This window comes from Orcinus orca, chromosome 9 (assembly GCF_937001465.1).
Source record: "Orcinus orca chromosome 9, mOrcOrc1.1, whole genome shotgun sequence".
Taxonomy (NCBI): domain Eukaryota; kingdom Metazoa; phylum Chordata; class Mammalia; order Artiodactyla; family Delphinidae; genus Orcinus; species Orcinus orca.
Genome location: NC_064567.1, coordinates 84794733 through 84807851, shown reverse-complemented (window position 1 = coordinate 84807851; position 13119 = coordinate 84794733). Strand labels below are relative to the sequence as shown.

At 44.5% G+C, this 13119-nt stretch overlaps 1 protein-coding gene across 12 annotated transcripts in view; it reads right to left on the bottom strand.

The window, feature by feature from the left end:
* The window catches only part of MAGI2 (membrane associated guanylate kinase, WW and PDZ domain containing 2), a 1374207-nt gene that overhangs the window by 74987 nt on the left and 1286101 nt on the right, over positions 1 to 13119 (bottom strand). For all 12 annotated transcript variants that reach the window (XM_049714931.1, XM_049714925.1, XM_049714927.1 and 9 more), the window contains one exon: positions 8161 to 8299. In XM_049714931.1, the coding sequence (XP_049570888.1) occupies positions 8161 to 8299 (139 nt within the window). The remainder of the gene's footprint in view (positions 1 to 8160; positions 8300 to 13119) is intronic.

Below are 13119 nucleotides of genomic sequence, written 5' to 3'. Positions count from 1 at the left end.
GGTTGAGAGTCCGCCTGCCGATGCAGGGGACACGGGTTCGTGCCCCGGTCCGGGAAGATGCCGCGGAGCAGCTGGGCCCGTGAGCCATGGCCGCTGAGCCTGCGCGTCCGGAACCTGTGCTCTGCAACGGGAGAGGCCACAACAGTGAGAGGCCCGCATACCGAAAAAAAAAAAAAAAAAAAATTGCTATGAAGGCTGTAGCAGAAAGTATGGTGAAACGTGAAAAACAGAGTTGCATCCTGTGCTAGGCATATCTGATGCAGATGTTATGAGTGTACATGTTCAGTCCTAAAATTCAGGGTCCTGATGAGGCCAGGGTCACTCTCTGTTGGAGAGTGTGTGCCAAAAAAAACAGAGACCTTTTGACAGAAGTGTAAACACAGATTCTTCTGTAAGCAAATGTCTGAGCTAACTTAGAGTCAAGAGCTGTTTAGTCCAGGCTAAGTGTATGTTTGTTGTTCTGTTAAAATGTTTTTTGAACCCAGACAGCACATTGAAGAATGTGTGATTCTCAATGTGTAGAGATTTTGCTACAATTAGAGCATGTAATTCAAGCCTGGAGCAAGGCATTATATAATCGCATTTTTGGTCCTGACTGAGGGAGTTCAGTTAAAAAGAAGTGTTGGGATGTCTTTGTCAGAACAGGGCATCAGGGTAACCCTATCTTTGAGCAAGGCTGCAGGCAGAATTCTAAATAACAAAAATCTGGCCTTATGGATTCACTAATTCTTCCACTAGAAATGAGGGGTTTTGAGTACTTTAAAATGAACGCTGGTGAGTTATTTGATTAGGGAACACCAGGATAGGGCAATAGGCCCAGGCATCTCTGAAGGGATGCTGTAGAGACTTGACATTCGCTGGTTATGGAAGTTGGCTGGACCTACCCAGGAATTTGTCTTATGGTATTAAACTCCACTTTTAGTATCTAGAAAGTGGGGTTTTGTCGGCAAGCTCCTTCAGAGGGGTCAAAATCTTTTCTGTATCATATCTCTTTTGAGACAAGAGAAAATCAGACAGTGGGAAAAACAGCTTTGGCGTTTAGCACCAGCTTCATAATGGGTGTAGTTGAGGGGTCAGAAGCTTATCCTGAATCAACACTGTCATACTCTGAACACAGGGTCAGGCTGTCCTCAATGAGGAGGGTGGGAGCTGAGCTCAGACTGTCAAAAAAGCCTGAGATGGAAACGGGAGGAAAATCTAGCCTCCTTTCTTTAATTTTAACAGTTGCGAGTCTGAACGGAGAGGGATTCAGATTTGATGGGCAAAGGAGGAGCCGGGTTGAGGGGCTGAGGCTCACAGAGTGAGAGGTCGACAAGACATACAGAGGACAGCAAAAAAGCAGAAACTCCTGCAGCTGGCCTTTACAGGAGCACTAAAGGAGACAAACCCAGCATGGATTTGTCTCCGGGGCATGGGATTCTCTGGGGTGGCACTTTAAAAATACAGAGTCCTTTTGACTGGGGCGAAAAAAGAAAAAAAGAAAAAATACAGAGTCCTGGGCCAAATCAACCCAGTCCTGTGTGTGTGTGTGTGTGTGTGTGTGTGTGTGTGTGTGTGTGTGTGTGTGTGTGTGTGTGTGTGTGTGTGCATGTGTGTGTGCAGCTTTAAAACCATGATGCAAGCTTTCTTTTAACCTTGATCGCCACTCCCCCCCTGCCCTCCATATAAAAACTATTCTCTGGAATTTGTGACTTCTTTGAGGTCCGTTCCAATGCTCTTACAGTGCTCAGCAGCGTTGCCTCTGAGAAGGCTGCCTTCTCCCTGGACTGTTGTGGAAGCAGCCCTCTCTTGGGAGAGCTCAGCTTCACGTTAGGGAAAGCAAGAGGAAGTTCTTACCAGAACCTAAATACAACTATCCAGCATGAGTTACTGGAGGAGTTGGAATTTTTAGGTTTTCCAAGATGCATGTGGAGCCCTTCTCAGCGGGGGCTGGGAAAGGTATCTGTTCATTCACTCATTTCCTCCAACAATTTACATGTTAGGGAACTGAAGGAGGTCAGACCTCAAGAGGTAAACTGGTTCTTCTTGGTTACTTCGTGGTCTAATATATTTTATCAGAGTCTTAAATACCTAACAAGTGAGGACTGGGGGAAATGAGTCACTTAATATACCCTGCAAGAGAACAGTGTATGTTGGGAGAATATGCAAAAAAGAAGGAATTTCATCACAGTCCAAGGTTTCCAATAAAATGATGTGAAGAAATGGGATTTCACCCCCGTCCTTAAAGCACTTTAATAAACGAGGTTTTGGCTGAGCAGTGGGGAAAAGAATTTCAGACTTGTGTATCCTTCAAGGAAGCCCCCTGCGTCTGACTCCATGAAACAGAAACTTATTGGAAGTTTCATGATTAGTGAATTTCCTGGGGTTCCCTAAATGCTGCAGAGAGCAGTCTGGAGCCTTGCAGCGGAGGAAGAACCCTGTTCTCTGTATGATACAGCCACGGTTCTGCCTGACAGCCTCTCCTCTTCCCGGATCTGGCTCAGTGGAGGTGAACTGGAGTGATTTGTGGAACCACTCATGAAAAAGGAAGATACACTCAACCATGAATGTCAGAAGCTGAAATTAAATTTCAGAATTTATTACTGAAGCAAGCCACCTTTTGCCCTATTAAAAATGCAGGTGAAACAGTGCAAAGGCTATGGAACCATTTAAAGTTCCAATAAACGTGGTCTCTGAGGCAAAGGCAACAGAGACTCTCCCCATGTCTGAGGGGCACAGAGTCGTGCACCACGGACACCTCAGGCTGTGAGGTTACAGAGCTCCAGGCTGAGATCCACAGGAGGGGAAGAGCAATGATTAGCAAATTTGCTCAATAGAGTTTTATCTCACTAACTTGGAAATGAGAATAATTCAGACTAGGTCTAAGCAGAAATTTACCCATACTCAGCAAGTCCTTTTCTTCAGAAAAAGTACAAATTATTAGCATAAGTATTACAAAGGAAATGCTTAACAGATTAAAGAAGCAAAGTGCTTTTCAAGGACCCTTAACACTCTACAAGTACTTATTAAATTCCACGAATAACTAATAAAACCCATTAAAATTTTTTCATTAGAGCAGATCCTTTGAGACCTTTTAATCAGTCACCACACTATTAGAATCAATTGTTATACGTATCCTAATTCTTAGACTTTCAGCTCACTGAGGGCCAGGACCGTGTCTTACCTTCAGTGCCTGCAAAGTGCCTTGCACATAGTAGGTGCTCAGAAAAATCCTGCTTTTGTTGAGGAAATAGTAACGACATTAAGTAATGATATTAATTACAGGTTCTGCCTTACATGGAATATGTGGTAGGAGTATAATGTCTAGAGTTGACCTTTGTATGATCAGAGGGAAGAAAGGATTTGAACAAGTAATTGTAAACAAGATTATAGGGGCAGGCTTATAACATTCACATGCTAATGCATATTATTAAAGAAGAATAAACAAACACTGCTTATTGCCATATAAGTACAGACTGGTACTGCTTAATCTGGTGCTCTAATATTATTGTAAATCATTTTTATTTACTGGTTAAAGGAAGACTTTTAACTATTTAGCCCATTCAGTTCTTCAGCTATAGTCTGAATATATATAGTATGGCTCAAATAGATCTTTTCTTACTTAATGTAGTTATATTACCCTTATAAAATGTAAACAGTTCCATTTACCAAAGGCCTGTAACACTCAACACCTATCAAAGATACAATTAACTTTGAAAATGGAAGTGCAGGCAGAGGTCTAACTCATGGATCGGCTGTTTCTTTCCCCAAAGGGAGATGTGGTCATTTGGTGTTAGTTGTCCCTGGGCCACTGGTTTTCTGAGAATTTTGCTTCTTCCTGGGAACCCTGCCTGGCCTCCTAAAACCATTGAGATCATTTACAATCAAACTCACTTCAGCATTCTTGTCATAAAGACCTGTAATGTTGCTTAAGAGAATCAACAGGTCAGATCACCAACCAAGATGGGAAAGCATAATTCTGTCTTGTTCTGATGAGATTTGAACAGCAAATATTACCAGGGCAAGGCTCTGCGCTGGTCTGAACTGCTTGTGGAGGACATTTTTTCATCCAGTGGCACCTCTATTTACCCTGGCCCTGGCTCTGTGGCTCAGGGTGTACATCAAGCAAATGTTCCGTGTAGTCCCTGAATGCTAATGAAGGACACCTGTAGGTCAAGACAGGGAGCTAATCTGCATAACGTACTCCTATGCAGCTTTAGAACCAGGATGCATGCTTTCTTTTCTCTTAACCTTTTTAGATTTACTTGTAACAGCAAGAACCAGTATTCAGGAGGCCGCTGCTTCTGCTGTATCATCTTTTGATCCTTTCCTCAGTATGATGGAGTCAAGTTTCCTTCTTCCTGCTAGTTGTTGAGATGTATGTGTCAGGGGAGGGGGAACCCAAGCTCTCACTGAGTTTATAATCAACACATTCTTATCCTGAGGACTAGACTGGAGTTGAAGTGTCTATCTCCTGAGCTGCTCTTTCAAGGACTTAACTACGAAAGCAGCTTCTCCGCCGAAGCCCTTATCATTTCCCCACCCTCCCCACAGCTGCTCAGCCACCCCTGGGAGCAGCCGCTACGCTCGCTTGTGGCTGCATTTGCTGATTTTCGCCTCTGAATTGGCTGAGGTGTGTCTGCCGATGAGTCTCATGGTAATTATGGATGGCAAATTTGCAGCATATTTATTCCCTTCCTCAGCTCACTTGGCTTCACACTGTCGATTGTGTAGTCGACAATCTGACAGATCACCTGGGGTGTGTTTTTCTTTCCGTTGCACCTGCGCTTATCTATCTCTGTCACAGATCACCTTAATGGCTCTGAGCAAGAGAGTTTTCCTATTTCTCTTGACGGAGATCAGCTTTTCCCTGACGTGTCCACAAGTCCAGATAAGGGTCTTGCTTCAAAGCTGCTCTGAATTCTGAAGGTATCAGAGGGAGGGCTGGGGGTTATCACCTAAACCCCTCCAGAGGCTGTTTGCCAGTCTCTTCACCTTCAGAGTTCACTCTTGCCCAGGCTGGGTTAAGCCTCCACACTTCCCTAACAGGTAACATCTCCTATGGATTCTGATAACTCCCTTTAACAAGCTTTTAAGGCCAGATTTTATGCCAAGATTGGGATCTTAAAGGGCAAACAGAGGAAACAAACACAAGATTATACTCATAGTTGACAGAAAAATCAGGTTTCCTGTCATTAGGGTGCATATGGACGAAGTGGATTATGTCCTTGGTCACATCTACTAGTAAGCTCAAAGATTTTCGTTCATTGTTCTTTTTTCTGTTGTTTTGTGACCTGCACCCCTTGCCCATTTTATTAAAATACACGCTAGCCTATCTTGGACAACAACAAAAATAAGCATATTGTGTTTCACGAGAGAGTCTATCTAACTGATGCTGGAGGAATCGCGATGTTCCTTCGCTTTGGGCGCTCCTCATACACTGGGGGCATCTGCATAGTCCGTGAGTGTGTGGCCACTTGGTGGCTCGTTCCTGGTGCCGGACAAGGTCCCAGAGCAGGCCTGGGACCGCTCTCCTTAGAAAGGCCTTCTCGCAAGGCTGGCCTTTGGCTGGCATCTGGGAACGTGGCTGGCGATTCGTTCCCTACACTAACATATAGCTCTCCTAAGCGAAAAGGGTGTCTCACTGTACCTCAACTGTTTGTACAAACAATGTGGTTTATGCTTTCCTTCTGGGGAGTCTGGAACTTTGGTACGTGCCAGGCAGAGGGTGCCTGCGTGCCCAGCCCCCAGGAGAAACCCTGGCTGCCCAATCCCCCATGGACCTTGCAGGGCAGCCACATCATCGTGCACATGCTGCTTCATTCTTGTTGCTCTCTGGGGGACCTCTCACGGGAGACAGAGAAAGCATAAGGAAGCCTGCACGTGGATTCCTCCGACTCCTCCTTATGACCCCACGGGGTGTCCTTACATCACTGTCCTAAAGCTGAGCTGTGAGCACAACTGTATTCTGGGCCCCAGGAGTCTCATAAGCAAATCTCTGAGTGTGGGGTGGTCTCGGGGACCCTGAAACAGCCTCCTCGTCGGTCGTTGTGAGGTTCCAGAAATACCATTTGAGGCATTATCCTCAAAACTGTTGATGGGATCCCTAACCTTCTTGGTTTCTTATGCATAATTTTGACTTAGATTTTCCTGAAGAACTAATGTTTACTTAGTTTATGACTATCCTTTTACTTCCCTAAAGGAGATTGCTTTACTCTTTTAAATTTGTTCTTTTGTGACATAACCTCTAAAATTATTTTACAGTCAAAATCCATGTCAAATCTAACATCAAAAGGAGCAGACAAGCTCTACCACTACCAGTGTATATGATTTAATGTTACATTTTAGAAGAATACATTCAGAAGTTCTGCCGTACTGCTGGAGTTAAGAGTATTGACAATGGGTCCCTCAAAAGTGTGCGCAGATACTTATCAAACTCTCTGCCGGTTAATTTTGGAATTTAACCTTAACTAGATATTTTCAGACGACATTAAGAATTAATGGGATACTGTCGACATGATCTTGAATTTTTGTGCTGTTCAAAAACATGTTTTCCTTTTTTTTGCTTTGAGGCAGCTTCATGCTCACGCATTGCAGTCTGAGTTATGCCGCGCTGGTTGGCAGCCTATTCTAACTGCTCTCTACAGAGCGGCAGCTGGTGTGGGGGGTGCCCAGAGTCGGGACCAAACACTGATGCTACAAAAAGAATAGAAAGTTCAGGAGAGCCATGTTGTTCAGGTTAATTTTTAAGATTAATTTGTTAGAACAATAAGAACAGCATTAACTCTATGAGAACCCCTGGATATAGACAACAGGTCTCGTCATGGAGTGAAACACCTTTAAAACGAGATCTTTTTCAGAAGTGAGAGAGTCTCACAGGCCGGTCTCATATTACTGAATCCCTTTATGTGCTCTAGGGTGCAAAAAGGTATTCTATTTCAAGAGTCCAGATTCTTTACAAAGGGATGAATGTCAGGCCATTACACGGGCTCAGGCCTGTGCTTATTGCTAATATTAATAATTAAAATTATTGAATTAGGTCCAAGTATTAAGGATGGGAAGCTATGAAATATTTCCTTGGGCGTACAGCCAACCCTGAATGGTGTCCTACTCTTAATGTGAGGGCTTAACCAGCCCTTCCTGTAGGCTTTGGGTGTGTTCAAGACTCTGGAGACAAAGCATGTAAGGGCCCTTGAATTCAGACATTTCAACTGAATGCAGGATTGTATCTGTCCTGCTAATAAGGAAGTGTTCAGTCAGTTATTAGGTAACTTAGGCAGAAAGCATAATTTGAGAGGAAAAAGTCCTATTTAGATTTTGGGGAATGGAAAGGCGAAAACGAAAATCAAATGTATCTAGATCAACAAACAATCTGAACTATTCATTCGATCAGCAGTTAGATCCTATTTCCCTAATCTGGACAGGTATTATCTGCACTACCTCTGTACTGATATCTGTCTGTGTCTGTCTCTCTGTTAATCCCTGTGATTAATTAAAGACCAGCTCAGGTTCCTCTGTTTTTCATGTAAAGACCACGCAGCGCTTTCTGATATGCTAAGGTAATGATGTCAGCCTTGCCTTAAATGGGCTGTTGGGAAATAACACCATTAAAGACTCCTGATGGCAAACCTATGAATTAAAATGCATTTTAAAGCCTTCCTCAAAAGCATCCAGATATACAACACAGGAGTGATTTTTTGGGATATCCCTAAATACCAAGGCAGTGCAACCACTGCATGAACTGAAGTTTATGTTTTAATCTTCACACCTTGAAGATTTGGTCTCCTTTGTCCCCTGGCCCCGGTTACACATCTCACGGGACAGTCTGATGCACGAGCCATTTTAGGAAATAACTGATAAATTACTGTGGACTCAAATGAACAGAGGACTACAAAAGTTCTAATATAGGAATGTGGCAAGAACTCCCAGCACACTCAGAGATGCCCTGAAGGTCCTACATTTGCTATTTTCAACATTACCTAAATAAGGGAGCAAAAGAAAGAGCTCACAGAAATATATACCTTGTGCTTAAATATACACATGTGTATATACCTATAGCTATTGATCACTAAATATATATTTACGTAGAATTAGGGAACTGATGTAGTTTTATAAATAAGCACAGGCATTTACAGTTCACAGAAGAAACAGAAAAAAGGTGAATCAAAACGTGAAACGTACCATACTCTGGGACCTGCCCCGTCCCGCGCTTCAGCAGTAGCCTGACTCTTCTGCCTCCAGATTTGATGAGCTCTATTGCTCTGGCGTGTGTCATGTCTCTGGTGCTCTCCCCATTGATTTCAATGATCTGATCTCCCACCTGTTAATTAAAGAGACATCAAGTCAGCCAAAGGCGGTTTTATTCAAGTTGCATTTCCAACAGATTAGAGAAGCATCCGTAGATGACCAGTTTCCAGAGAGCAACTGAACAATCTGCTTGCAGCCTGCTGCTTCTGAGGAGAGGCTAATCCCTGGCCACATCCTGAATCTGACCACCAGACTTTATTTATCTTTATAGAAACTCACATATTAGACCATGGAGGTTGTGATGATACGTCACTTCTATTTAGCCAGTATGGCAGAGGCCACAGTTGAACTATTTAGGATTTTCTTAAAAAATTAGGGAATGTGTTTGATACTGCAATTCAAAGTAAGTTGGCATCTTTGCTTTGAATCAAGAAGTAAATATTTTAAGGCTTTTTCATTGAACACATGAGGCAGGCATCTACTTCAAAGTGTTGGATGGAATGATGTGTTTGGGGGCTTCTCTGAGAATTTTTGTTATGCATCATTTCAATCTTCCTGGGTGCTATTATGCTATTGCTTTCTTCGTAAACAGTGGTTGGTTGATATTCAAGTTTGATGATGAATTTTCTATCACAGTCCTTTGAATTAAAAATGACTCCATTCTCCACACGAGTGATGCCCTTGCTAAAGCTTTGCCATGCTCACACCTGGTTGCCAGGGTCTGGTTAAATACCAATACCTCTTGAATTGCTGGAGGTGCCTGGGTTCCATTAGCAGTTCCCGTTTAGCCTTTGTGAAGAGATATTTGGAATAAAAGAGGTTCAACCATGAGCACCTCATGTAACTCCCACAGTACCATTACTGCCAGGAACCTTTGAATTAAAATATGTTTGATTTCAGTGCAAGTCACTTAAGACAAATTAGCCAGGAAAAGCACAATAAGTTGCTTTGCAACAATGCTGTTTTAGTTGGGCTCCTGAGACAAAGCAGATCTCAGCCTAAACTCCATAATGCAGACAGAATTGCAAATAAACTCCCTACAGGGGAGCAATATCTAGGTTGATGCTTCAGGCCAGGCAAGAAGAGGAACAAAAAGTTGCCATCACAATGGCAAAAGGGCATTAAAATAAGTCCCTTCCCCCAAAGGGGGACGGGGGAGAACAAACACAAGTTTATTGTAGCAAGGAAGTGACGTCTCCACCTAAAAAGGACTCCCTAAGGGGCAAGGATCCCAATGTAATGAAGGTAAAGACTTCCCCCTTTGTGTACTCAGTGGCCTTTGGAAGTACCGCTTTAAGGCAGTGGAAGAGGTTGGCCTCACTGGCATGAACTCCACACTCCACAGAAGAATCACAAAAGACAGGGCTAAATTAATTAGTTGTAGGGCCAGCGTTTGCACCATTTTTCTTCAGGTCTCCCTAACTGTCACCTTTCCCAGGAGGCAACGGGCACAGCCTGAGGTCCAGCAGCTAGCCTGAGGCCACACAGCCAAGCCAGTAGCAGAAGAGGGACCAATTATCCCTCTCCCAGCAGTCCTCACCGAAACCTCAAGGCACAGTATCAAATTGTAGAGATAAAAACAAAAGTTCCGATGAAGTTGTTATAATAGAGTCTTCATTCCCGGCTACTCTCTCAGACTCACATACCCGACTGATTACTAAACATCTTCACCTCGATGTCCGGCAGGCCACTCCCGCTCAACACCAGCAGACCGGGTGTTTCTTTCTCCCCAAATAGTTTGTCCTCTCAATTCCTAATCCTGGGTGACAGCACCACCATTTATTTACCCAAGCCAGAAACCTGGGGGTCCTGCTGAGCTCCTAGCTCAATTCAGGCCTTAACCTGGATTATTCCAATACTCTCCCACCAATGTCTTCTCACTGTCACCGGTATCATTCTTCTAAGGGAGATCTCCCCAGATGCATCATGCTGACTGAGGCAGGGAGGGCCTTCCATATGCCACTGTTCTCTTGCCTTCTCCTCCCTATAGGTCTGGTGCTCTCCCAACCTTCCTCTAGGCCTGCCCAAGCTCTTTTCCCTTGGGAGGCCTTCCTAGACCCTGTCTCCTCCTCAGGCAGAAGTGTGTAATCCCTCTGCTCGGTCATCGCTGCACCCCGCTATGTTATCTATGACACCGCATTACACAAGTATGCTTCTCAGTCTTCCCTCCTCAACTTGGAGCTTCTTCACTCATCAAACAATTGCTGAGCACTGATTATGTGCTAGACAGTCTACTGGGGAGATCAGGTAAAGAGAGATAAATGGTATAGCTTCTATTTACAACATATTCTCAGTCTAGTTAGAGAAAGTGGGTAAATAAGACAATTACTATTCAATATCTCCTAGCTCTGACAGAGGTATTCACAAAGTGCTAAGGGAAGAGAAGGGAGGGGCATATAACTTAGAAGAGTGGGGTTGGTAGTCAGAGAGAGCTTCCTGGAGGTGGTGACATCCCAACGGAGTTTTGAAGTATCAGTAGGAGTGCCCCTGGTGAAGGAGGAGGAAAAGCATTCTAAGTAGAGAGGACAGCATATGCCAAGACCCTGAGGTTTGACAGCAAAGCACTGAAGATTTTGAACAAGGGGTAAGCTGACCAGGGAAGCAGAGTGGTGTTTAGGAATCTCCCTGAGACAGTGTGAAGGGTGGACTGGAGAGAAAGTGGGACACTGAGGAAGGGACCTGACGTTGTGAGGCTGTCACATTGTTTATCCAGGTGAGAAATTGGGAGACTGTGAGGAAGAAAATCATGGGACACATGAGGGCAGGGACTAGGCCCCATTTGACTGTGTATCTTGTATGGGGTGCACTGTACCTATTTGTGAGTGAACGAATGAAGCATTTCCACACGGCTCATCTTGAGAACCATGCGGGAATGGGTTATAAGCACTCTTGACCCCAAACTCAAACCCTGACAGACAGCACTGCCTGAGGACACTTCTGTTTCAAGACTGACATTTCAACAAGAACCCTGTGGAAGGCGAAAGGAATCCTGTGGTGTGACAGAAACAGTCACACTTAGAAAATCTGATGTTCTCATTCTCTTCTCTGTTATTTTCCCTTCTCCCTACTAAGAGCCATGAGAATTAAGGGAGAAAAAATTAGCCGGGGAGAGAGAAATGGTGGGTTGGGAGACTGTGTGGGACGTTGAGAAGCAGAGGGGTTCAGGGGCTGCACAGGTCTCTGGTGTGGGATTTTCAGGCTAGGGCTCCGGGAAGAGTTAGGGATCTTATTTTTACTGAGTTCCTGGGAGCCTGAGCTGACCTCTTGGCTTGCCAGCTTTCCATGTGAGGGCCCCTCAGAAGGAGAAGAAAACAACTCTGATGCTGACTGAACCGAGGGTCCTTAGTCCCTTGTCTAAGACTTTCAGTCTCTCCCAAGCCCCTGTCCATTCCAGGGTGCCAGTGGAGACAGTCTTCCTGCCTCACTGGGGGCAATGGAAGTTTGGGAACAGTCCAAAATCTTCCCAAATTCAGAAAAAAAATTCTGAGGTGGGACGCTGGTCAGGCAATGAGATGGAAATGCTGCCACAGTCATAGATCTGAACCTTACAGGTGTTCTGGGCAGATTGCAAAAGTGGGTCAACTCATTTGGATCTAGTGTCAGTGGTAACAAACTCGGTCCAGGCCCAGCCTCAAGACTTCCATCTCTCCTTGTGAAATGACATAAATGGTAAAAAGGTTTACTTTCCATTTTCATTCCAGTATCAGCCTTATATAGAGTCATTTTACAGGGAGCTCCGTAAATAAATTTGGGATGTGATTCCTTTCACTTTCATCCTCTTAGCATCCGATGAATAAGATGGGTTTGTCAGGGGGAGAAGAGGTTCTCTTTACCTTCCGACCTCCATACAGCTGCCCAGCTGCAGCGCGTTGAAGTGTCCCTTTCCTACATTGCAGTGAACTGTTTGGGGAGGGGGGGGCAGTTAATTGAATAGAACCAGTGGCAAATGTGCGTCCCGTTCAGGGATGAAGAAAAAGACCGGTTGTGACTCTGATGTAGTCTTCTTTTCCCACACACCGTGGAGCTATTTTCTATTGAGCTGCATTACTAAAATGAAACTTTAAAGATCTCCTCCACTTGTTCTTAGAGAATTTTTAAAGTATCAAGTTCTAGTTAGAATTGAGAGAGAGACAGGGGAGGAGAGAGAGAATGGAGGCCGTGGGGGAGAGGAAAAGAAAGAGACACAGACAGACAGACAGACACACCCAAACCAGGTAGAGGTAATTCAGGAATGTGAGTGTTTGTTTTGTGTGGATCAAGGAGATGTCACGTGTAGGAAACTAACCAAAGGACATAAGATGAATCCTAGGCATTCTTTTTTTTCCTGTGGAAGAAATACTTTTATCTGTGGTCCCCTAGGGGAAACTGACAACCTTACAGCAGTGTCTCAGGGGCAAGGCGGAGTGAGATAAGACTGCCATTTCTTGGCCCAGTCTAACAAGTTCTGCATTTCTACTCATTTCTATTCACATCTTGGCAGATTTTTCTTTAACAAAACTATTACCAAATCCTCGAACTTGCTTGAGGCCCTGCAGGTAAAACTTCTCTTTTTTTTAAAAATTTATTATTTTTATTTATTTATTTTTGGCTGCGTTGGGTCTTTGTTGCTGCGTACCGGCTTTCTCTAGTTGCTGCGAGCGGGGACGACTCTTCGTTGCGGTGCACGTGCTTCTCTTCGTGGTGGCTTCTCTTGTTGCAGAGCACGGGCTCTAGGTGCATGGGCTTCAGTAGTTGCAGCACACGGGCTCAGTAGTTGTGGCTCACAGGCTCTAGAGCGCAGGCTCAGTAGTTGTGGCGCACGGGCTTAGTTGCTCCGCGGCATCCGTGGGATCTTCCTGGACCAGGGCTCGAACCTGTGTCCCCTGCGTTAGCAGACGGATTCTTAACCGCTGC